We start from the raw sequence: 27,275 nt of genomic DNA on the forward strand, positions 1-27,275 counted from the left end.
TTTGAGCCCATTATTCTGATATTATTTACATGATAACTATCTCTTCAAATCACAGAAATGAAGACTTAAACTCTCCCTAGTCATAAATGTACAGCTGTTACTTTGAACACAGCGCCAGATTTTGGGCAACTTCTTCCCTCTTTTTGTCTTGTAGACAGAAAAAACTGCACAGGATGACATACACACAGATAATAGACAATTTTTATGAGAGGAAAAGAGGATACACAAAAGAAATAGAAGTGCTTAAGAAGTGTTTTTTGTGTGTGTCAGCCACTGTAACAGAGGATGGCTAAAAATAAAGTCAGAAATGCAGCATTTCCTTAATTAGAAATTGTGGTAAATGAGTCTCAATACCTGCAAAAGCATCCGTGTGAGAGACTAACCTCACCTGTTATGCCCAGAATCACAGACGCCCTGTGACATTACAGAAATCCTGCACTAGTGTTTGGATTTCAACACATACAAAATTGAGGACATTCATCAGCAAAAAAAAAATGAAGATGAATTACAAACAAATATTTTACCAAGAGCTAAATTAAGAAGAAATATTCTGCTTCAATCTCTTTTCTCTAAGGGCAGGTCACATCCCCTAACTGGACAGAGAGAAGAACAAAAATCAGCAGCTTCAAGCTTTACCTCTCAGAGCCCCAAGTCCATTCAATTTCAGATCTAGAAGGATGGTCAACAAAATAATTTTCTTTCCTGCCTTTATTAATCTAGTTGGCAATTAACCACCAGATTATCATTCCCTCACTGCTCTGTATCCATGTCAGAACTTACCGAAGCAGCAACGCTGTCCCAGCATTTCAGGTATACAAAACTAGAATGAACAAACTGACAGCGCTAAGAAATGGAGGAACGAACTCAGGTTCTCCAGTATGAAGTTCTTACAGAAGAGGTGGTGTAGTTGTCCTCCTAAGAGGATTTAAGTACAGACACCTTTCATGAGTTTCCTGGTGATAAAATACAGCATCCCACACACCACTCTGACTAAGGGTGCCATCTCCTCTGGCCGTGGGTTATCCCAGTTGCTGAAGTGCTCTACGCGCACTGCAGCAGCATCCTTCACCTGCCACCTCCCTGCTGAGCTCTTGCTCTACCTCAGCCTCATGCTGTTTTTTTTTTTTTTGCTTTTTCGTTTTTGCTACCGTGGGACTTTCATATTAGTTCATCCAAGTGAGTTCCAGTATAAAACTCACCTGGGAAAAAAAAAATCTAACAATGTATGAAACAAATGTTAATACTTTTTCCAGTCCCCATTCCTGGAGGGCTACAAAGGATAGATCTCCCATCTTCAACAATCACTTTTTGGTCATCAACGATTGCAGATATGCTACCTTGCGTTACTCCTATTTCTGTATTTGTTCTGTATGTAGAAATAGACATTTGTTACTGCTACGTTTTAGCCAATGTAAAAAAAATGGAAAAATCATTGATATAAATAGTTTATATTTTTCAGCCTTACCTTTTCATGCAATAACAATTAAGAATTTTCTTGTGGTCTGGAATAATATGATCTCTAATCCATTGCAACACTAGTTGACAAAGACTAAGTTTGTTCATCACTATCTAGCAGCCAGAATTAGTCTTAACCATGGAGAGTGATGTTTGCTTTAATACCTCCTTATTAGATAGGAACAAAGAGCACACTGAGGATGCTTGCAGCAAAATAAAGTATTTCTTATGAATTGCATGCTACTATACACAGAAAGTTTATCAGATCTTTGAAAGGTCACTGCCTCTCTATCAGCAAATATTATGAGGACAGGGAACTACAAATTTGTCTCTCATCACTGTTATTTGTATACATGTCTGAAAACCATGAATACAAGATACAGAACCTGCTCGTATCAATGAAACACAGGAGAATCACTCATAACAGAAGTCAGAAGTGACAGAGAATGTCTTTTTTTGAAGGTGCTTTTCACTAAATGTTTACATACCTTAGTAGAAAGAGCTAAAAAACTTTTTTTAACCCAACACAATGGCTATACTTTTCTGATTTCTGATTCAGGAAAGAGAGAGATCCAAAGGACTTTTGCTTCAAATAGAAAGAAATGGATATCCTGGATGTAGTCTGGTTGCCCATTCCTGGATGCAACACAATGTTTACGGAAAGGCTGGCTTATGAAACAGCCTTGTAACACTTCTGAGACTTCTGCTGAGACCGCAACTAGATGATATCATGCAGATGATCCACTTTACGGGAAGTCTGAATTCTGATTTGGAACACTAAAACAGTAAGAAGCCCTACTGACTGTCAGCTGCATGCTGTTCACTATTTATTACAGCATTAAAAAATTGAAAGAAATGCTTTGACTTTGAAATTCTTAACTTTTATTTAAAGTCATCATTTTCAAATCTTTTTTTCCTGGGACGCTGCCTCTTTTAATTTGCTTTAAAATGGTTAAACAATTCATCCTGGCAGTTAAATATTTTTTGTTGTCTGAAAAGCTTTAGTTTACAGAATGTTTTGTAGAATACAACAGATCCAGTACCCCTGTAGTGCATCTTTGTAGATTTGCTCCCAATTATACCACCTTTCTATGATTCTGATTGCACGAAGTCATCCACAGGTACTAACACCCATTCTTGTGGAGTTTCAATCTGCTTAAGTTATGTTATAGCAAACATTTAGCATGTAACCTATATGCTTATGCATCAGCTACATCCTTATCCTCCAAGGAAACTCTATGATAAGATCAATTTATTCAACTGTATGTACAGTATATTTGCATATTAATAAATAAATCAATATTAAAGTATCTTCCCCATATAAAAGTGACTACAGTCTGACCAGACAATCTGACTTCATTTTTTTCTTCCGAGCACAGCTGCGTGACCAAGGCAATCAGTTTCCACTCAGTTTACTACAGTAACTGTAGGAGTAGAAACCTAACAGACCAGTGCTCAAGTTTAAATTCTATACAGCAGAGGAGAGGGGAAGGAAATAAAAGTACTAAAAAGTGCAAAAGCCAATGACTCGTAGAGCAAAGAACAAGTTCATAACGTGATCCTGGGGAAGAGAATCCAAAAGAGGACATGCTGCAGCAAACATCATAACCAAAGTATGTTTTTGTGCTGATAGTCAGCTGCATTATCCCAGTCTTGTCATGTAATGCTCCAAGAATTCCAACTTCAAGAGATGCCATCTCCACCTCTACACGTTTATCAACACCACATTCAGTGCAAAGTGACATTTCTGAAAATAACTGTTTACCTTGTCTCCATAACATTCATCCTTACTGTGAAGGAAAGGCTTGCTTTCTTTGTCTGTTTACTACTATGTACAGAATAGACTATATTTACACCTCTCTGTGGTAGTGATTTTTTTTCCTATATCAACATTCATTAGAAATTTAGAAGGCAAGTGGCCATATTTTATGTTTATGGAATTCTTCCCATTAACCCAAGGACTATCTGTTCATCTTGATTTATACTTAAAGTAGCTGCACTTTGCTCTTTTTTCCAGCCCACTTTCAACGGGGTGTAAGTCATGGGAACTTGTGGGATCTGGAACATATTTCAAGTCTGATTGCTGGAGCTGGAAGAGCGATGAGCCATGTTTGAATTCAGACGTCTGTTTGCAGCACAGTGTGTGTGGACCATAACCCCATTTGGGTATCTTACAAATACAGGCTCGCAGAAAGGATTTTGGCACACTTGACAGACTTTTTTGTCCGAAAGGAGAATTGGGGTTCCTTTTTGTTTGACCTAAGGAAAAAAAATCCAGACATGAATCTAGCAAGGAAGGAAAACTAAGATGCAGGAAAATAAAACAAAACAGATCATTGGTAACATCAACATATCATTACAAACACAGTCAATGACATACGTGGCAAAAAAAAAAAAGATTTAGCTTTTTAAAACTATTTAACTTGAAATTCAATTTCCACATTCATACTAGTTTATTTTCATGCTTCTTCCTAATCTTTTTTAATTGTTTTTCAAAGAAAGGCACTCACACATTTAATATAGCTAAAAACCTGCAACAGCTTCCTAAACAAGGACACACGACAACTCGACAGCAAACCGAGTACTGTCAAATTCTTGTCGCAGACAGATTAAGCTGGATAAACTTTTATTAGAACAAGACAAATTTAAAAATCCACTGGAAACTTTAAGCAACACAGCTCTATAGTTAGGAATAGAAGAATGCTTCATAAGTGAATTTATCACTAAGCAAAGATTGACAAACTTTAATTGACGCCAAGTGCTGTGCGTTAATGCCAAGCTTTCTTGCAACTTCTCACAGGGCTCAATCCTAGCAAAAAAATGCTCCGTTGTTAGAAAAAACTGAAAGAGCTTCATTAGTCTAGAAACCTCAGATTCATTTTAATTCAGTCCACAAGTTCAAAGTTGCTCCTATTTCTAGGCTCCACCTCCCCTTGTTTTACTGAGAAAGCATAACATTGACTCTAGCAGCCATAGCAAAAAAAAAAATAAATGCACCAATTAAAATTGCCAAGGACCCTATCTCAACTTTCTCCTAACTCTTCAAGTGTCTGACTATAATTAAGATACATTGCAAATACATAATAAAGCTTCAAAGTGCCTCCATTACAAACAAACAAAAACCTACCTTCTCGTATTTGTAGATCAAGTTTTCGGCTTGTGCTAACCCAAGTGCAGCCTGAGTCATTCTTTTTGTATGAATGCTTTGCCTCACCGCTCCGGCCAGGAAGGGGGAAAGGAGCTGCACTGACCAGCTGTCAGGCACCAGCTGCAAAACCAGAGCTGCATCAAACTCAGCAGCGTGGTTATTCAACAGATCCACAGCAGCCATGACTAGCGCATAATCCGAAGCGCCTGGATTTAGATATACCGACAGCAGCATATGGAAAAGCCTCCGTCTGTACTGCAGATCTCTGTTCTCAGAGTTCCATATACAGTATTCTTCAGCAGCATGGAAGTCCTTTAACTTATGGACAAGGATATGCAAAGCCTTCTCATGTTCTTCTAGTTTTCCATATAAAATTGCACTTTCCATATGAAGGTCCGTGCCACGGACTTTGTCTGTTAAATGAGAAACAAGGCAACGTTTGCTCAGTGGAGGAGAGAACACTACTACTTCTCCCAAATTCAATGTAGACAAGCCCACAGTAAGCTCAGTTCCCACGAATTTTGCAGAGGTGCTGGCAGCTGTATAGAGGACAGATATTTATAAGTAAAAGAATGCACACAGCACTTAAAAGAACACCACAAACTAAGGAAGAAGAAATTCCTACATAACAGGTGATAAAAACCAGTATCAGGAGTATCTTTTAAAATTCTACCATGTGAGTTTTGCATGGTCCTGCCCACACTGCTACCATGTACGATAAACCCTAAGATGAAACTGCAGTATTTTTAAGCTCTGCGCCTGTCAAATATTATAGAAAGATACGGATACTTTAAAGCCTGTAAGAGACACTAAAGATCAAATAGAGTCCTCTTCTTAAAGAGAAAGGCTACAAACCCTTAATCCAGTCTGGCAGTTTAACCTTCATATGCAACAGGCATGATAAAAGGTATGGATAGACAATGGTTTTTTTTTTTCCCCAAAACTGTTTTAACTGTTTTGTTTTTCAAAGAAGGAACACACAAGCACGCACTGATCTCATCTTTATGTAAGATAAGAAATAAGAAAACCTATTTTCTGAAATACACTGATTTCAAGAGAATAATCCAAACTGTAACTCTTACTCTGAAAAACATAAAGATGAGTAAGAGTTTCAATCAGTATGTTATACCTGTACATTACTTGTTATATAATATTTTGTTGACTAGAAAGGCAAGGAGGCAGCAAATGTTATTTCATTATTTTAGTTATTACTCATCTGTTTCTATTTCAACAGCCAGCAGATTTTTCCCACTGACTTTCAGAAAGTATTTCACATCTTTCAGTACAAGAAGCCATTTCCCTTTTATCCATTGGAAGGTACATTAAAAAGTAGGCAAAGAAGCACTGGCCTGAGGTATTTTAGCTCAACCGTTGCTTGCCTTATACTACAAATAAGATATATACTGTCCTTTTCACTTAAAAAGGATCCTCTTTTTCTGCACAGCATGAAAACCAGTTTTCAGGGCAAGAGGCAGTTATGTACAACAAAAGCCCTAGTAATCAGACTCCTCAAAGCTTTTCTGTAGTTCACACTAATTGAGAAACAGACTGCTTAACAAATAAACTTTTAACTTTTCCATTTGCAAAAGATTGCCACATGTTACATGCACATCATTAAAAAGAAACCGAGTATAAATTAAGATACTGCATGAAGATACGTTTTCTATCTGGTTACATGCTCTGTGTTTGATGAAGTGGCAAACATACCATTCTGATTGATGAACTCAGATCAAAGGGAACAGTAACAGCCGTTGTATTTGCTGAATTACCTTGAGTTTGAAATAAGTGTATTTGGTTGATAGGCTTACCATCTAGAAACCTCAAATACTTTATTTTTTTTTTTTATCCATAAGAGAACTTTATAAATGCTGTATGTTAGCTCCAGCAGGAAGCAAAGTTACAGAGAAGTGTGTCTTACCCAAAATAAAGTGAACTCTATAAAGATCAGATTTTTGAAGAAGACTGCGTAGTTTCGACAGAAGTTCAGTTGTTTCTGTACAATTATCCGTGGTCACAGATTTTAGCTGAAGTATTGCCTCCAAATACAATGCAGCTAGGTGAGTATGATACTTTTCTTTCTACAAATGAAAAGAGCAATGTTAGCTCAGTTTACAAAGACAACTCCTTCTCCTCAATGAACCCTTCAATGAACATTTACATAATTACACAGAAATGTTTAAGTTCATTCATTTAATTCAGATCATTCAGAAGTCTTTTGTTCATGCAGATAGACAACTTATTTAGACCAGCTTTACCAGACAGGATACGCTGTATGTACAATACTGGGTTCTCTACATCAACAAGACAGATTTCTGAAATATAGATATGACATCTTGTTCCTAAACCCCTTTTCACCTAAAGTAAACAGGATTAATAAATAGCTTTTCTTGTGCAAAAATTATTTCCTTTCAAAATCTCATCTATGAAAGTCAATACGGTAAAACAGATCTCTCTCCTTTGAGTATAAGGATGTTCACTCTTCTCCTCCTGTATCCCTAGTTCAAAGTAATTTTGGCTTAATACAGTTTTCACCATATTCAGGTAAGTTCTTTGACCTTTTCTATTTCTGCAATAAAATCTGAGAAAGCCACCACCAGAGGCAGACAAGCACTCTGACAGCACAATGCTTTTTGCATTATTCATTACCTCATATTCGTCAAAACAAGCTGATGATTTGACTACTGTTTGAAACGTTCTCACTAAAGCAGTCATAATAATCTAGTACCTTCCAGAGAGCAATTAATTTTATAACCCAGCCTTTACTAGCAGGTAGTAATAAAACGATTTAAAAGTTTATTTGAAAACATTCATAACATTAGAAATAGTACATTAATCGTTAAGTGTCATACATGTGGGATATCTGAAAGAGCAACAGAGGGAAACCATTGACCTAGTATGTACATTTTAAGAATGTAGATTCATGAACTGTTCAGATTTACTGAGTTTCTTTGCTATTTCTTTATTCATTTTTTGCAGGCTAAAGTAACTTTTCCTATGCTTAAAATGTCTCATATCCAAGTATTATAAAGTTTTTCTGCTTCTGTATTATACTTAAAAATCCCACCAATGATAGAATAATGCAGTCACTACAAGTAGTGAACACAACTTTTGGACATTCAACATAGAGATGCTTGCAATTCTACAGAGTGAAAGATGCATGTTTTAATTTTATTTCTGCTTCAGATCTTTTCAGAAGGAGAGAATAAAACATACCTACTTTTAACATACTGAATTATCAATTTTAATATATTACTGCCACTGTGCAATAGGATTAGCAGTTGCTCAACCAATTTTCTATGATCTTACTGGAGTTGCACTTTATTTTTTTAAAAAAGAGAAAAAACTATAAATCAGTGACATTCACTAATGGGGAAACTACACCACAGTAAGTTTGAATAAGTTTGAATGTTTGAAAGCAATAAATGACACTTAAAAAAATATGGCTTCCAGTGATCAATATACAGTCAATTCTGATAGACTGAGTACACTCTTATGTTTCACCTTCTCCCATGCACTTTGTAGGTGGCTCAAAGTTCTGTGTGTCAACAACTCCTTATTTGAGGATGTATAGTTCAGTCTGAATGAATGCCATAGTGAATATGCAAGCATCTCAGAGAAATTTTGATTTAAATATCTTAAATCACTGTTTGTGGATTGAGCCTCACCAGTGACACAGAAAAGCAAGCGAGAATCAGATGTAGAAAAACTGACAGGAGGTAAGCAACTGTCTTGCCATCATGAGAGTTGAAAAGTTATAAACAGAAGGCACTTCTCAGCTCCTCATCTTCTAGTTTAACCTTACAATACTCAGAAGAGAAAGAGTGACATAAAAAGCCTTCAAATTATGCTTATTTCTTCTAGACTTTGGCTATTTTCAGAGTTGCTCATCATACGCATAGGATTCAGAGTATAGACTATTTTTGTAGGACTCACCTCTATTTTTCTTTCTAATACAAGATGTTCTAGATATTTAACACGTGCTTTAGGGTATTTGTTAAGGCAACTGATGATATCATCTGGATTGATGTTTTTCTCCTGTTCTTCCAAAGGCCTTTTAGTAAAAATCTGAACGCCAACCTAGAAAGAGATAATTGTATTTAGGAACTTACTGACAACCATTTTTTTTTTACCATTTCACTATCTACTTAATAGTGCTATCAGATCAGTTAGTACATTATTCAGAAAATGTAAAAATTCAGACAATGTAAAAACTCACTCACACCATTAAGATTACACTACTTTGTGCTTAAAGTGATCTTACCTGCTCCTATCTCCCTTACCTCATTTGGTGTTCTATACATTGCCAATACAATGTATTATTCTATATTGTTCTATATGTGTACCTTTCATTAGGCATAATCTATTCCACCTACAAGAAGTATTGAACAGATCTGGATAACAACAGAACAAGATACTTCAGTCCTTTGTAGCAATAAAGCATAAGTTGGAGACCAGGATGTTTACAGCCTTCTCCCTCTGCATATCATCACCTTTAAGAAACTTCTAAAATGACCAAAACCAGAGTTGAGAAATCTGGCCATTACATGCAATAACTGAGCTTTTAATTAATATAGATTAGGTAGCAATCAGTTCCAACAGCACAGACTAACACAGCATAAAACATCCCACTTCACACCACAGTACACCAACAGATGTTTCAAAACTCTATTTTTAATTTTCGTGGAGTAAGTTAATTTGTTTAGCAATGAGATATTGTCTTGAATGAAGGCTAGTTATTTTATAATTCCTATAATGTAAACAGGTAATACCCTTCACTGAAATCCTTTTATATATGAAAAAGCAACAGCAGCTAACATCTTAGATGAAGTTTTTTTTTTGAAGGTCTAAAAATTATCTTAGAAATGTGAAAAAAGATTATATCTTTCATTGTTCAGACTGACCTAAGCTTTGTTTTCAGAAAAAGAAGAGGCAAATATCACTAGCATAGGGATTGCTACCAGTGGGACTTAGAAGAATTGAGAAGAAAACTTTTAGGTTTCTATCAGTTACTATTTACTAGTTACTAAATATTCAGCAAAAATGGTCCAATCAGCATTGATACAAACATTATTCAACACCCAAACATTGCTGCAGCATTATATATATGATGATCTGGAAAAAGTACACCAATTACAAACCTCTTCATTTTTTTGTAAAACCCATTCAGAGTATTTCCACACTAGATCTTGGTCTGAGCAGAATGTAAGGAAGTCTACTATATATTCATAGAGATCTGAACGTGTAGAATCTTCAATGTCTCCGTCAACTATCTGCACCCATAACTGCAAAAAAAAAAAGATTCAAGTGCTTAAAACACGTACTGTCTTCTAACTCAAGATATATGCAAGCTACTACAACACTTAGTAGCAGCCGTTGGTACTTGTAACAATTAGAAAGGGCTTCCAGGAACATCAGTTTTAAGGGACCACACTGGCTGCTAAATTCATACCTCCTCTCCACCAGTCTTTTCTTGTACCTGCCATATTCAACTAGTTCCAACCCCATAACATGTGAATTCTCACTATCTGAGAATGACTAGCAGAAGAACTGAGGTGGAGGTACACCAACCACAAAGAAAGTTTCTGATAAGAATACTTTTCTCTGGTATAGTCTACTTTTCACGTTTTCTGAGCATGCAAAATAAAAGCAAATGTTTCAAACAGTTTGGAAAAAAAAGACATGTTCTTCTTTTATTTTGACTGAAGAACTTTAATCACTGTGTGAGAGGATTTGCTTTTAGTTCCAATTTTAATTTGTGTAAAAATTGCCACATCTAGCAGACCAGTTTTAGCAATAAACTTTGCTCCTTGAAACAACCAAAAATATATCTTGTATGCAACAATGGAGCTTCCTGGTTTGTTTCCTTACTATCTTTCTGCCCAGGAAATTACTATTTACATCTAATTGACTTGAATACATTTGACATTAACTGCAATAAACATACTCTAAAAGCCACACAGCAAACTGCTTAGATACTAGATATGCCCTGAGATACACATTATTTATTGATCAAGCACATCTTTCTAGATGAAGTTTTTCAGACGCTAATAACAAAACTGTTTAGTCTGCAGTCTGTAAGCCACCACTGGTCTTAATGACATCAGAAGGGGGTCCCTAAAGGAATTACTAAATCAGCTGAAACTCAGAAATATTGTAAATTACGTCCTAACCTGGCAGTGAGCAGTGAACAAATTCCCAGTTGCCATCAGTGTCTGTCATGAGATTACATTACTGCTTTGCTCTGTGCATACAGACTGATCAGCACAGGATATATCCTAAAGTCCCTCAAACACCATTTAAAGTGGTATCAATGATTTTAGTGCTTCTGTACATTTTTAAAGAGTATAAACATTATGGTATGAACAGTTTTGATTAAGAACAGGATACAAGCATGCAAAGCACTGTCATCTTCAATAAATGAGTCTTTCAGATCTAACATATTAATTCACTCAAGGAAGTCTTAGCATATGTTTCTCATATATACACGTCACTATCCAAAACGTGAAGTCAGCACCTCAGATTTTTATCTCAGACATAGGATTTTGGAATGGTTTACAGATGACACTAAAAGCTTTATTCTGACCTGAAGTGCTGCAGCATCTTGACCATTGTAGTGATACAGGAGACCAAGGGCAAAATACCTGTATAAAAAGAGAAAACAGTATTAAAATTGTTAGATCTTCCCTACTATCATCTTTATCATTTGATTAACAAGGAATGTAACAGTTTCTTACAGCGAGACTTGTATGACATAGCCATGTCTACATTCAAAGGAGAGAAGTTCTGTCCTAGGAACGTGTCTGTTTCTCTCTAATGATAGTTTCTAGTTACTAGCTCCAACTTGAACAGTGACAAACTACTTGTCAAATTAGAGATGATTCCCTTGCTGTTCTTTGAATTTCACATACACACCTAACAACTCCAAATAAGAAGTATTCATCCAATAGCTAATCATGTCTTTAAAATCAAATTTGTATGATGCTTTTATTTAAAACTCTGTTTCACTATCAGAAACATTTTCTTTAGTGCAACACAAAATCAAGTCAGGCAAGGAAGAGCTTTGTACAGTACACCCACACAGAGGTGTTTTAGTGTACTGTAATACAAATGAAGCTGAAGTTCTATAATGGCTGTTCCCACAAAATGATGCTCCACACTTCACATTTGCAAAAGCTTGCCATGCAAAGCATGCATACCAAGAGGATTCAACAAAATACCTAAAAGAAATGAAACCACTTTAAGTCTACTCACAATTAAAGACTCCTTGTCACCACTGTAGTTGCTACTAATGTACTACATGTTTTAAAGAAATGAAATCCAAGACAGAGACACTACCTACGACTGGAATAATTTACACATTTACTATCTGGTGTTTCCTGTTTAATGACTAACACCCAATTCTCCACCCACTGGCATTTCTAAATTGAAGTCACTTGCAGCCAACTTCAGCAGTGTCCTTTTAGTGGATCAGTAGGAGTTCAAAATTCAAAAGCAAGCCTTCCTTCCCTGAATAAAGGAGTATAATTTAAAAGCCACTAGTTAGTAGATAGTTTCTCAATGTTTTGAGGCATCTTCTCCTTCTGTCCAAAACATCAAGAGTATTACTACTGCCTCTATTAATTTCCCACATCATCATGAGATCAAATAAATTGCTTGCCCTCCCACCCCCCAAACAAATCCTTACCAAAATTATTTTTGTGCTGAACACAAAGTTTCAGGGAGAAAACTATGTACCAGCATAGGACAGAATGAATTTTCTTCACTTCAGACTACCAATTAATACCTTTCCCCTGAAATTTGTAAATGCTCACAAGTAAGGCCAAATTGTCTTTTGGACCTGAAGCTGGAGAAACTGCAAAGATTTGAACACATTGCTCTAAAATTCAACAGCGTTTAAGACAAACACGTTCCCTCCTGATCTCAAAGGTACCTTACTCAAAAAATCCACTCACTTTTTGTGCTTTTCCAGCCAGGCTGCGCTATCTGTTAAAAGACAAAAGTTCTCCGAAACTAGCAGATCTAGCAGGCTTTCGTGATTCGCCTCTGCGTATAACTTGAGTAAAGCTGTGTCGATGTCTTCCTTATAGCCATTTGCAACCTCAGTGCTGCGGACTTCATTCAAGTAACTCATGAGGAATCGTTTGCATTTTGTCATCTTCTCCTGGTCCCCTTGGGTCAGCTGGTTGAGGTCAGCATACTCATGCAGAGGGGGATGAGACCGTATAAATGAAGAGGAAGTAGGCAACAGGAAGGGGTAGAGAGAGATCAGCTCCCGGACATCAAGCTGGCCGCTTCTGCAATTACAGTGTCAAACTAGATGAAGCAAAAAGAAAGAAAAAGTATACATAGGCACAAAAAAAAAAAAAACATTCTGGGAACGTGTGCTTAGAGTTAGGACACTAACAGGTCATCAGTTTCTGAAAGCTACTGCCTTCTACACTGGAGAAAATACCTTTAGAATAAATTTGGATTTTTTTTTTTTGACATTTCTACCCAAATTTGTTATTCTTGATACTCTAGAGGTGTAAAAGAACTCAGAGACTGGCTAAGCTTTTGCTTTTGACATCCTACAGCTATTTGGTGGCACACACAAAAGTCATCTGAATAGGCCCAGTGCTCTTCCTAGCAGTATCATAGATTTCATCAATACATTATGGTAGTTAGCGTGTTGATTGAGGCAAAAAAGATGGAGATGGTGAACCCTTTCATGCAAACCATGAAGACTGTGCAAGTGTAATTCTGCAGAAGACAGGCATCTCCCATAGAGAACTGAAGTTTTCAGAACATGTTTGGATGATGAAAATGTTTTCCCCACCTCTGAAATGCGCCAGATTCCTCCTTCAGCTTACTTCTTTAGGAGGCTCTGAAAACGAACCGTGGGTACTAACTATGCATCCCTCTAACCAGTAAGAGGAAGTCTATTCTGCAGGCTTACATCAGTGTCAAATACCAGCAAGAGGCTTTTCCCTTCACATGTGTAGGGTATCTATACCCTATCTAGGAGCAGGCTTTAACACAGAGATGTTACCCGAAACATTTTTCTTTCTAACCCATTGAAGAAACTACTCAAGCATTGGTAGAATGAATGTTGTGACAGAAGAATAAAACCAGAATTTTGTTCACATGTGGCAAATACCTTCCTGATTTTCACAGCTAGAATGATTCTTCCTCCTAGGCCTTGCTATAGAAGAACAGCAAGAAACCAGGGGTTATGATTCAGTTCCCTGTCAAATTCATTACTCAGAATTCATCTTTAAAGATGAATAGTCCTGAACTGCAGAAGATACTGTTGCTGAAAAAAACCTCAAAAGGAACTTCTGAAGGTCTTCAAAATAAATCCTGTTTAGTTACTATTTTGTTGCAAATAAAACTGAAATAGTTTTGATCCACCAGTGATCAGCAACCTCAGAAAGACTTTTCCCTTCACAAACTTGACTGGAAAGTATCCCAAAAGCAAACAAGTCATGACTATGAAAGCAGATGAAGCAGGAAGATTTTTACCTTCTGCAGGCAATCAAGTGTGAAAGATCTGGGCAACCTGCTCTAGCTGGCCCTGCTTGAGTAGGGACCTTCAGAGGCTATTTCCAACCTCAACCTGTGATCCTACCAGGTGGGTTAATCCCTCCTTTACTGTTCTGAAGCAAGGAAAGCAATACAGTATGCCTCAAGTTGTTCACTTCTTACCAGAGAAATTATTCCAAAACCATCCAGGAAATATGAACTGGTAAGAAGCATCTCCATGGCAACATTTTTTTTTTTTTTTTAAAGTTCTAAGTAATTATTTAAGAGTATCCTTTGGCTACTAAATCTGTACTGTAAGAATGAAATTCTAGGAGACGGCAACAACAGCAAAAAATTTAAAAGCAGTAAGTACCCTGTCCAGAACCTAGTGCCCGCAACGCATGGAAACAGCAACATAGAAAGCAGAAGTCCGCAAGAGAAAAAAATCTGAATATGACAAACCTTCCTGTGAAAAGAGGTTTGAAAAGAAAGTTTTTCCAATTCATACACAGAGCTCCTACTGCCAAAAAAACCCCAGCTCTACACTAGAAAGGCCAACCACTAATAAGCAGCAGTGTTCATGTCTACTTTGCAGATTCCTGCAGTTGAGGTTTCCTTTTAATTCCTCATTTCAGACTTTGTATTTGGTTTTGAAAGTTTTAGATCCACATTACGTGGAACTCACAGGTTGATGATATTTATTTATTTTTAAAGAGGCAGAACAACCAAGAAATAGCAAGTTCTGTCAGTGGCATGATCTGACAGTTCAAAGAGCATTTGGGCTTACATTAATGTAGTTGCAGCTCTGGTTAGTTCAACTACTCCACAAAATTAAGACAGGAATAATCCTATTTTAAATAAACAAGACAGACGGGGTCTTTTTTTCTACAAGATTCTTCACTGATTTATGTTAGAACACAAAGCTAATCCATAACTTGAATAACATCAACAGTCCAGTCCAAATTTGTGCAGAAGGAAGAAGTCTTGTTAAATCCATGGAAATTAAAGTACAGACAGACGACAGTTTCCTTGTTGGACATGCTTTCACGTACTTGGATATGGCCTAAGTTTAGGTGGAGACTATGGCCACGGAGAAGTTAAAAGTGCTGTATTTAACATGCCACATTTAACAAGTTTTAGAACATTTTCCAACTTCCACAGTTGCTGAGGTTCTGCACCCTTTCATCTTACCATCTAACTTTTCCTAAATGAGGAAGTAGTCAGTTACTTCACCTCTGAACTTCATGGATTCTGGCCTTAATGGCCATCTGAACGTCAGGAGAAGAACCAAAATCAGCTTCCAACGTGGTTAGGCCATGCCTTGGACTGTGAATCACCAGTGGTTCTCTCAGCAGGTCTGATTTGAGCTCAGATTGTACAATTTTGTTCTCCCCACAGCAATGGTAACTGGCAATCAGGCAACCTCCTCAAAAGCTAAGCATCATTCAGAACAGACTTCTTCAGAGACACAGCAAATACTAAACAATGGCCCCATCTGCATGAATGAGTAACATTCACCTCAAGGCTCATGGCTCCTGGGAGCTGCAATTTTTGGCTTGGTCTTTTTCCACTGTTTTTGAAGGAAATGGTTTAAGAAGAGAGTTACAAATAGCACCTTCCCTTAGAATATTTGAATTTTCAGCTTCTAAGGTTTAGCAAAATATAGCTAGCCACTTACTAAAATGTAGAAGACAAGCTCTTAGCACTGACAGTTTGATCTGTCTTAAAAGGCAACTTCCCTCTGAGTAATTCTGCATTAAGTCTTTTCTGGCTTTATGTTTACAAACTGCACAGTAGGCAGAATTTACAAGACGTGGGAAAATTCAGGTCCAAATCAAGACTCCTAAATTTACAGGTGTCAGAGATGTCAATGTAGCCTACGTAATTTGGCTGTTTTACCCAGATCTCACTAGCTGTAATGAAAGCTTACTTAAGATGCAAACCTCACAGTAAGTCCTACTTCTTATGTATCCGAGTATAGTTACCAGCTTTTTTTTATTTTTTATTCTTTTTTTTAAACCTTCCTAGTGTAGGAAAGAACTTAGCTAGAAGTCCATCTATGTCTCCTCCCATGTGAGACAATATTACAAAAAGAAGAGTTTATACTTTGATTTGTTAGTTTAATCAATCTGTCAGATTTGTTAAACTGTCAGATGTAAGCAACACCTAACCAGGGAAAGGACATAAGCAAATACCACAGAGAAATAGTTTCACTATTCACTGGCATCTATACCAACATCTCAGCAAAATAACTAGAATTCAATAAACAGCCTGCTAAGCATGCTGTTTGGTCTAACTGCATGCAAACCCCTGATGACAGCAACACGAAATAGCATGATTTGTAAGTTATAATGGATTGTATGGTGCTAATAACAACTGAATCTGTCAGACCAAAAAAAAGTTTTATCGTTAACAGCATGCTCAATTTAAGGTTGATAAATTCAGCTAAAAAATAAAATCTCTTCCCTTTGTTGAGCTATTTCAGTTTCAATGTAGCTAGCATTTCCTCTTCCTTCTTGTCAACGTTCTCCAGTATTTTGAAGTATCAGCATAACCTAAAGGAACTCAGCAGGAAAACATTCCTCCTAGAGGTTTCGGTATCTAAGAACTATGACAGTAAGCGTAAAGTAACTATCTTGACAAGGTTAACCAAGGCTTATTGGTGCAAGAAAAAACACCTGTAGTCCACTGCAACTATTTCCCCAGCTAATCTATAACTCAGATACTTTCTGAGGAATGAGATGATCTCACTTGAAATTTGGCCAGAAGCAGACCCACATCACACCAGTTTGTTGGAGCTACTGATGACACTGCTAAATCTATCTTTTCCTCAGACAGACGTCAAGTTGCCCTTTGGCATTTTAACACGAGTTATTTCTGACTAACGCTAGCCTGAAATACCTCCAGAGCAACACAGAGATTGGAGGAAGTGTTTGCGTGGATTGCCATTATCTTTCCCATTTTTCCTTCAAACGTCAATAAGCCTTAAATGAACAAGACTGTCTGAGTGTTCAGTCAATGCATAACCAGATATTATATGAACTGGGTGTAACGTCCTGGACTGAAAATCAGAGATCCTGCATTCTACAAGGAGTTTTCAGTCACCCAAGTATTTACGGCTTACACACGGCTGGTCAGAAGGAATGCTTGTCTGTACTTTCTCCCCCCAGCAAAGACTTTTAGCAGCTTATGAACAGCTGTTCTGCTTTGGAATAGCAACTTTCAGAGGAAGGGAACACCCCAGGATGTTGACTCAACTCCAAAATTCATGCTTGGACAGGAAGTTCTCATTAAACACATTTCTTCTGATAAAGAAGCTTGCACAGTATCATTCATTGAAGCTCATTTGTCAGATAGACCACAAGCTGGATGGGTGCTGAATAACTGATCTTGGCTATTCCATCTCCATTGGTTGTGGCCAGAACAAGTTGCCCATAGACACTGTTCAGACCTTTCGTGTCTTTCTCCAATTTTCACCCAGTGTTTCCCATTACCCTGGAAAGCAGTAGGCAAAACGGAAAATTCCTTCTCCAGTAGTAACTTTGCCCAAAGCTTCACTTTCCTTGACACATTTCTATTAACCCAAGGACAACCTTTTCTTCCTCACCTATAGCATACAAGTCTACCACCTACAGCAAGTTGTTTAACCATAACAATTCTATTTCATAGGCTCTCAACTGATTTGAAATGAATTTCAGCAGATAAAGATTCTCTTATGTAATCAGCATGGATTACAATAACTCTGCACAGCTTCCCTGCACAGAATGAGGTGCTGCTAGCCAAAATGAAATTATCAGATGAAATAAAGATAAAAGCAGTCAAAAATGCCATTTATGGAGTGAAAGTGGATTACCAAGGTCACTGTATAAACAAGGGACTGTTGAAACAGCTGAGTTGGGAAGGTTTGTACAGACTTCCAAAAGAAGTGTTAAAAACAATTTCAGTAGCATGATTCTCAATAAAAAGTGCAGTTGTGTCAACTGTATATACATTGCGACTTTTTGTTAAATAAGCTTTTCTTCTTAAGAAGAGACATGCCACAGTGCACACTCAGTAATAACGCCCTGAACTCCATATGCATGGAGTCAAAAAGTCTCTACACAATCAAACTACAGGATTACAGCCTTAATGCTGCTGTCTGTTAGTATACAAAAAAACAGTTGCATTCTCTTCAAATATTAAATTGTTTCAATCTTATTACTCTGCTTTTCCCCCAACAAAGCTATTTTATCACACTGATCTCCAATCTGCATTAAAAAACATTCAATTGATTAAGTGCTTCTAAAACCAAGAATGCTAACTCCTTATTTAAAAAAATAATATATTTCTTGTCACACAATTACCTGAAGAGCTCTTTTGCTTCAAGGAACTGAAGCTGTGCAAACTGTATAAAACCTGCTTGCTGCAGGATTCGTTTGTACATTACCTATGAAAGACAAGAGGGGAAAAAAAACATTATTATATTTGTAAGGAGCTATTCGCATGGTACTAGTCATAGCTGTAATAAGTACCTTATAAAATCACTGAACACATGATCTTCAAGCAGGACCATCAAGTTAAATGCAAAATAAAGCCTTGATCTTCCACATTTTCTACTGTATGTACCTGAACATACACAGGATCTTGCTACCCAGACTGAGTTTCTTTTTACAAACGTTTAAACACAACACTATGCACTAGTACTTACTAAAAGCAAAGTCAATGAGTAGCAAATAAAAGTTTTTTTTATTCAAAAAATGTCTTCTCTAACGTCAGTATGGCCTGCCTCAAGTTTTTGCTCACGGTATGTGCAAATGTGATGGCTGATGGTTATCTTTAAAGTTCTTGTAATTCAGCAGACAAAGAAGAGAAACTCAAGGGTCCCAGCTGACCATAAATATCCAATTTTCTCCTCTTCTGACCCCACTTCTCTAGCAACCTTGCTGGTGAGTTTCATATCCTCTTTCCCAGATGATCGTATTTGTGATTTTCTGCCTTTTTAAAAAAATACTTTTAAAGCAGTTCAATTTATAAAATATAGAAATCATACATAAAAACATTAGTAAGAAAAACAGAAGTAAAGCACAAGAACAGCAACGTGTTATGAAGTTTTATGGTTAAGATCACGACTCGACAGAAAAAAGTTTACAAAAAAATCACTTGAAAAAGAACTTGAGATGTACTTTACGTGTGAGGTTTTTTTCTCCCTTCAATCTGAATGCTTAGTTACCACTAGATTAAATGTGGCTCAAATATTTCCAATGGCAAAAAGAGAATTACTAGAAGCAAACTAAACTATGTTTTGCAAAGAATCCACCATTTGTGACAACATTGGCATTTTGTGAACGCAGCCAGCTAGCCACATCCACTTGCCCTTCATTTTCTCCCCCACCCTTTCCATGAATAAATATGCACTTTTCTGATGTCTAACACAGTACCTGAATGCTGTTCTTAATTATAGGCTCCTATTTTCAATCAAAATAGCAATACTTTCATGAACAAATTCCAGGCAGGAATTGCTAAAGAGTGACAGGACCCGAGCAGGGTAGACTGATAGTCCAATTGCTGATTTTTCACCTTGATTAAAGACTGTGGATTGACTAAGAGAAAAGCTTAAGTCCATTTAATCTGTGCATATTTCACTAATGGATAATCCTAAGGAAACACTTGATCACTAGTAAACCATTAAAACCTATTGATCTGTAAGGTTGTAGGAGTCTTCTTGTCTCTCCAGTGTCACAAAGAGAAGGGAAAATAAAGGGAAATGTTATCTGGTGCATTTTTTCAGACAAATCTAACAAAGAAAATAAAAAAAATCACATCTTTATATTAAGTAATGTTACTATGCTATATGTCCAACTGTACTAATTTAAAAGACAGTTAAATAAAGCTAAAAGGGAAATTAAATACAGCAATAAAGTAAAACTGCCTCATAATAATACATACACGAAATATATAAAATATTTTGCATTTCCAGCTATGTTATTACACCAACGAATCAAAATCTGTGAACTGATGAATGCCTGTCTGGTCACTGCTTAAGCATGCAGATTGAAATCCTTTACCGTCAACTACCTATACCTTGTTCCACCAGGAAACTTCAAGATCTGGCCTCAGACTTGCTAGGTAGGGTTAAAATACAAACACTTTTCATCTTACTAAAGAAATTAGAATCAAAGGTGTTTTTTTTTTTTTATTATTTTTTTGAAGTCTCTTTTCAATTTTTTCAATGGAGGAACCACTAATATTTACACATTAAGAATTAGGATATCGGAATTAAGTTTGAATTGATCTAACACACTGAAGACACTGCCTTAATTGTATAGCTTAGTCTGTACGGCAATCTTTTCAAATAGAAGTTAAAATGAACTCATTGACAGTTTAAGTGCAGGCCTAAGAAATCAGCTTTAAATTTAAACTGATTAAGTGGTGTATTAACACTTAAATGAAAGTGAACATCTTCACTTGTCCCTTGAAGTCGTGCACCAAAGGGTTGTAAAATGTCTCCTGGCTGGCAGAGGCTTTCCTAACTTTTGAAAGATAAACTGGTAAGTATCCAGGTTGATTTTCAGCCAAGATAAGCATTTGACATCAAAATGTCTCATTATAAAGATTATGGAAGCAACAGATGTGGAAAATTCTACAGTCTTAGAGTTTTAAAAACAAGCTACATCTATATGCCAACTACAGTTAATTTTTGTTTATGATAGAAGAGCCATCTTCTAGAATGAGTTCTTCCAGGCTCATCTGCCATAATATTGTAATTAGCATCTTTTGAAAAGGTACTAAGCTATAATCCATCACATTGTTCAACACGTTATTTATTCCCCTATCATTTTTGAAGGGCAACTATAGGACTTGAAGTGCTTTAGGTAAATTCTGTATTGTTGACTGAATTCACATTAGAAAAAACTAGTGAGAACAAAAGTCTAGCTAGAGAAACATGAATTAAGATTTGTATTTGTACTATTCGTATTTGAAAAAGCACTGACAAACAGAAAGATGACTGCTGAACCTGCAATGGCTGTAGTGAAGCTCTAATTCTCCCAGCTGCTAGAAAAAGGTCTTTCTAGGATGATCAGAATTACCAACAAGATTGCAAAAAGATTTTTTGTAGAAAGTTACTTTAGCTTTCTGGTCAGGTTTGGGTACAGTTAAACAAGTTTTTTGAAACTAGTGAAAAATGAGAGGCAAAAAGAGAGATACCTATGCAAGATGTGTGTCAATCTAACCAAGGTCTTCACTACCATCAACCATGATTTCTGCAAACTTCAGCTGTCCTGAAAAATTAATAAGTAGCATTCAGTCATTTCATGGTAGCATGGTAGAAAGGCCTCTGTACTCTTCTGACATGATATCCAGCAATGCCATCTCCTTGCACCACTTTGCTTAGCAGTTTCTACTTCACAATAATTCTTGATGTTCAAAGACAAAGAAACTTTCATGTAATATAGCAGAGAAATTTGCTGTCTGCAGGGGCTATAGATTAAATAACAGGTTAGAGCTACCAATGCTTGACCTCCTTCTTTCCAGTAACACTGGTTGCACAAACAATTCTGCGAATGCAGTACTTTACTGTTTCCAACCCACTGTCATTCTGCACTATTGGAATATATGCATATTTATGCTGATACAAATAGAGACAGAGTGCACCTGTGTGCATGCAACAACAATGCAGGACTCAACTGCAGGAAAAAAACCCATGCCCTCAAGAACTCTCTTGACTGAGTTAGTTACATGTAGACAGCAAAAGCCATCCCAAACTGGGGAAAATAAAGCAGCTTGTGGAAAACAGGTTTTCCTTGTACAAAATACTACCTGTATCAAGAAGTTACAATCGCTCTTTTGTAAGGATAAATTATAGCTCCTGGATCAAGTGTCTTAACTGAATACCTCGATCCTCCTACCCCTGCTAGTACAAAATGGCAAAATAAATCCTAGAATTTGTCAGCTACTCAAGAATCAGTAAAGCTTGCAAAGTAGACACCTGAAGATATCTATGAGACAGAAGTTGGAAAGGAGCAACTATGAGATCAGTTAAAGTACGACAATGAAATTATGCAAAAGACGCATGCAAGGCATGTAATTTGGTTGTACTCCATCAGATTTATATTACATGAGACTACAGTAAGGAAAGACTGATGTGCTTGTAGCCAATCTGTAATGACAGCATTAATTATCAGAGGCACATTAGAAAGCACGCTCAACATGTTACATTTCCAACTACCGATGCGCTCTGAAAAATTGGACTACCTTGTCAACAGCTAAACCAAATTCAATCATTTTAATATGAGTCAATGGGAGACTATCAATTTAAGCTGGTTAACATCAGTCTGTGGGTACAACTCAGAACCACAACAGGTTGTTTTGCATACAAGCAAATAGCTTTCTGTTTTTCATTAACCCAAAGTAACTGAACACCCTTAAAAGCACAAAGTAAGAAAAAACTTATTCTTGGAAACAGTAATTTCAGGAAGTAAGACATTCAGTGCACATAATGTACATGTAAGCAGAAAGTGACTTATCCTAAAGACAGGAAAATCCTAAAAGCAAGAAAAATTCCGAGGAATGAGGTTCCATATGAATTTCAGATAATGAATTGCAGGTAAATCTGTGGGGTAAAAAAAAACAACCAACAACAAAAAAGTCAGACATCTTCCATGCTAATAATCATAAACTGGAAATAAATAATTAGAAAATTAATGCCTATGCATGATGACCTTTAATCACATATTCTGTTTTCACAGAAGAATTCTGGTTTGATTCTTTAGGTTGCAAAGGAAAACCTGGACATAAAGATGCAACACAAAACTGAATTCTGAATTTGCTGAAATGCTTCTCAATACTTCTGTACTTTTTAAGTACTAAGGTAAAACTATCTGGAAATAAAAGGAGGGAAATGCTTTTCTGGCCAAGTTTTTTTTTTTTTTTTTTTTTTTTTTTTTTAAAAACTTGCAGAGCAGCCTCCCAGCCACTCATTCTACAGAGGAATTAGGGATCGAAATGAAAATCCCTAACATTTTCATTTAATTTAATGACTTCTTTCTTCCAAAGGCACTGAACAAAATTTAAATGTTGAAATATGAACAAAATTACAAACTTCTTAAAATTAAGATATACATATCCTGCCAGACTAATTCATTTTGGAATTACTTTAGCTGGAAGTAATGCAACAGATGCCATTTTGAGGGCCATGAAATACTCTAAAGTAGCTGAAAATAGAAAAAGATTCATTTTAGCTCTGCATGTAGGTTTCCTGCAAACTACAGATAGTTTCAAAAAAGAAAGAAACCATCAAAGATTCATTCACCTGCTTGGTGAATTTTTCTCATGTTCCAAAACACTACTCAGGAATAAAATGATTATTCCTTTATATTAGAGAGATTTAATGCTACTTTATCCAAGTTTCAGTCTCTAAATCACAGGTAGGAACAAATCCAGTAGCATATGTATTACGATATAAACACAAGGTAGAAGGAAAGGAGTACAAATCTCAGTAACCAAAGATCTACTAAGATCACTCCCATTTTTGAAAAGGGTAGAAAGGAGGACCCAGGTAACTACAGACTGGTGAGCCTCACCTCTGTACCTGGAAAGATCATGGAACAGAGCCTCCTGGAAGCAATGTTAAGGCACATGCAAGACCAGGCGGTGATCCAAGGCAGCCAGTATGACTTCACCAAGAGCAAACCACGCCTGACCCATCTGGTGGCCTTCTGTGATGGAGTGACTGCATCAGTTGACAAGGGAAGGTTGACCCATGTCATCTACCTGGACTTCTGTAGGGCCTTTGACATGGCCCCACATGACATCCTGATCTTCAAATTGGAGAGAGATAGATTTGAAGAGTGGACCATTCCACCAATAAGGAATTGGCTTGTAGATGACACCAAGCTGAGTGATGCAGTCGATACAAGAGAAGGGATGCCACCCAAAGGGACTGGACAAGCTAGAAAAGTGGGCCCATGGGAACCTAATGAGGATTCAAGTCCAAGTGCAAGGTGCTGCACTTGGGTTGGGGCAATCCTGGACATGATTAAAGACTGGGAGAAGAACTTGTTGAGAGCTGCCCTGCAGAGAGACTTGGGAGTTCTGGTGGGCAAAAGGTTTGACATTAGCCAGCAGTGCAGGCTTGCAGCCCAGAAGGCCAACTGCATCCTGGGTTGCATCAACAGGGGAGTGGCTAGCAGGTCGAGGGAGGTGATTGTCCCCCTCTACTCTGCCCTTGTGAGACCCCACCTGGAGTGCTGCATCCAAGTCTGAGGTCCTGAGCACAAGAAAGATATAGACCTGTTAGCAAGGGTCCAGAGGGCCATGAAGATGATCAAGGGGCTAGAGCACCTCTCCCATGAAGAAAGGAGAGCTGGGGATGTTCGGCCTGAAGACAAGAAGGCTCTGCAGAAGCCCCAGTGCAGCTATTCAATACTTAAAGGGGGCTTATAAAAAAAGATGGAGAGCAACTCTTTGCTCAGGTAGATAATGATAGGACAGGGGGAATGGTTTTAAACTTAAAAAGAGGGGAGATTTAAATTAGAGGTTAGGATGAAATTCTTCACTCAGAGGGTGGTGAGGCACCGGCACAGGTTGTCCAGAGAAGCTGTGGATGCTCCATCCCTGGAGGTGTTCAAGGCCAGGTTGGAGGGGGCCCTGAGCAGCCCGGTCTAGTGGGTGGCATCCTTGTCTACGTGGGGAGCAGGAGGGCACTGGAACTAGATACCTTTAAAGGTCCCTTCCAACCCAAACCATTCTACGATAAGATACTTTTTTGCTGCACAGAAATCTTAACTATTCAGTTACACACCAGTACAAGCTTGGAACTAGGATGTACTTGGCTTAGATTTCCCATCACTTAACTTCAAAGTTGTAATACTGTGGAGTTTAAGACACAGTGAGAATTCCCAATAAAAAGTCAAACTTAAAAATTCTGACTGGAAGTATACTTTTTTTTTTTTAAACAGCAATAGCAACTAACAACTGAACCTAGAATAAGCACCGCAGTGTTTTTTCTATCACTAGTTTTTTGGTTTTGTTTAGTTATACACAAGAGGAATAAAATACCAAGAACAGAAGAGCAGCATTCAACCCTGAAAATGTCATAGCCATTACAAACAAACAAATTCAGTAGCACATCTATTTCCTCAGGCCAAAACCGTAACAGGTATTAGTTAGAATTCTTTTCAAAGTAAATCCCCCTCCCACCTTCTACAGTCATTTGACCATCAGCATACACAGCCCTCACCGTAGGTATATATTTTCATGAAAAGTAAAGGACAGACCTGAAATTTCTCTTTTGGAATATTTCTTCGAGCTCCTTTTGCTAGAACAAGGGCTTCTTCCACTCTGTGACTAGCTAGAAGATCCTGAATCTGTTTCTCCAGAGGCAGCGGCACCAAGATATACACACACTTACTGGTAGCAACAATCACCTTTCCTGGACAGAGCAAACACACATATTCAGTTTACATCCTCTGCAGGAAAAAAAACTTTTTAGAAATAAGCTTTAATATTTACTATTTAAGATACAAGGCTAAAGTTTTAAAACTTTTCTTTGTTGTTACCATATTCATCAGCTAGTACAGTTTACCTGTAAATTACCCCCATACAAAGATAATGATAATTTTATTTATTTACAGCAAATTTTGTTCCACTCTAAGTAAATGAAACAGCTCATCATAAGAGATGATAACCAAAGTTGCACAGGTCACCACTGTAAAACTATCGCCCAGATTCAAGACAACAGACTTGTAGCTGGCAGTTTATTTCCTCAGGCTTACAGTAGGAAATTGTAAGCTGTACTTCAAAGGTAACTAGTAACACAGTTCACAGTACTAGAGTTTGTAACTCTCCTAGAAAAAAGAAAAAGATAAGTGATGCAATGTATTCCACACTTAAATAGTCTTTAACTGAAAAAAAAAATCATAATTTTTGTATTTCTGTTTAAAAATTCTTTATAAAATACCTACTTCTGAACCTCTAACAGATATTTCAGATAGTAGTCCAAAAGAACAATTGTAAGATGTTAAAACTGCCAGGAAAAGCAGCAGACTGATATTTGTAGCTCACAATTACAGACTCATAACATCAAGCTAATACTGTTCCTTCACGCAACATAAAGCTAATAGTGTAATACAGTATAGAAAACAAATTGTAAGAAAAAGCTCTAGGCCCACACACTCCTATCTGACAAAGGACTTGACAATTGGAGCACATTCAACAAGCATACATTTTGCTAGAAGTGTTGAATTTTGGACGACAATTTTCCTACCATAGGCTGCAGGAATCTAATCAAAAGTATTTGCAAGGGAAAAGTTACAACGGTTAACATGCTTGCTAGATATTTTGTTTAAAAAGAACAAATGGAAGTGACTGTGCCCACACTGGTGACTGTTCCAGAGTTACTGATACAAAAAAGCATCCTTCTGAATACCTTCAAAGTCCTGTAGAATGTGTCCTTCTTTAAAAGGTAAGGTTTGCTTTTGCTGCTGGTCAAGCATGCTGTGCACTGTAATGAACTCCTCATCTAGAGCAACAACGTAGGGAAAGCACAAAGCTGCTCCAATCACGTTCTCGGACCAGTGCACGGGGGCACGCTGTGAAATGCCATCTACAGTTGCAAACATTCCTACAAAAAAGAAAAAAAGCTTGAGGGTTACACTAATCGAAGACTATTCCATCCCCTTCCCAGTATGGATACCAGGGTATAGAAATAACAGGCCCAAAAGAACAGATGCAGTATCAGATAACACAATGACGGTGCATCATAGCTCCCTGGATCTTACACACCTGTTGGTTTGTTCTGTTCAAAGTTTTTCTTTATCCTTCACCCACAGAAGCAAACACCATGAGAAATGAAAAGAGAGGAATACTGAAAAGGCCTAACAAGAACTATTCGAGTTATTTAAAAAAAAACCTAAGATTAAAGAATTATGCCATGTTCAAAATCATTCAAAACCACAAATATTTAGTGAGATATTTAGTGAGATCCAATATTCAAACAATACAAACAATATTGTCTTAAGAGCTGCAGGCCTGCACTGCCTGACCTATCCCGCAATATAGGCATATTTATTCTTTGCCATGTCATATGTCTGAAGAGGATTTTAATATATAGACAATTATTTACTGCATCACTTTTGCCACTGCAAAATTTTCAGAGGATGAGAGTCGAGCTCCTTCAGAAGAGTCACTTCCT

The 27,275-nt window shown here is 37.2% G+C and overlaps 1 protein-coding gene across 2 annotated transcripts in view; it reads right to left on the reverse strand.

Moving 5' to 3' along the window:
- Positions 1-1,137: 1,137 nt before the first annotated feature.
- TGFBRAP1 (transforming growth factor beta receptor associated protein 1) overlaps positions 1,138-27,275 on the reverse strand; it is a 34,395-nt gene continuing 8,257 nt past the window's right edge. For both annotated transcript variants that reach the window (XM_040536592.1, XM_040536582.1), the window contains exons 3-12: positions 26,511-26,705; positions 25,360-25,514; positions 18,448-18,530; positions 12,556-12,897; positions 11,187-11,244; positions 9,742-9,885; positions 8,537-8,680; positions 6,522-6,681; positions 4,583-5,016; positions 1,138-3,714 (exon numbers count right to left, since the gene is read on the reverse strand). In XM_040536592.1, coding sequence (XP_040392526.1) covers positions 3,526-3,714; positions 4,583-5,016; positions 6,522-6,681; positions 8,537-8,680; positions 9,742-9,885; positions 11,187-11,244; positions 12,556-12,897; positions 18,448-18,530; positions 25,360-25,514; positions 26,511-26,705 — 1,904 coding nt within the window. In that variant the 3' untranslated portion in view covers positions 1,138-3,525. The remainder of the gene's footprint in view (positions 3,715-4,582; positions 5,017-6,521; positions 6,682-8,536; positions 8,681-9,741; positions 9,886-11,186; positions 11,245-12,555; positions 12,898-18,447; positions 18,531-25,359; positions 25,515-26,510; positions 26,706-27,275) is intronic.

This window comes from Cygnus olor, chromosome 1 (genome assembly GCF_009769625.2).
Source record: "Cygnus olor isolate bCygOlo1 chromosome 1, bCygOlo1.pri.v2, whole genome shotgun sequence".
Taxonomy (NCBI): domain Eukaryota; kingdom Metazoa; phylum Chordata; class Aves; order Anseriformes; family Anatidae; genus Cygnus; species Cygnus olor.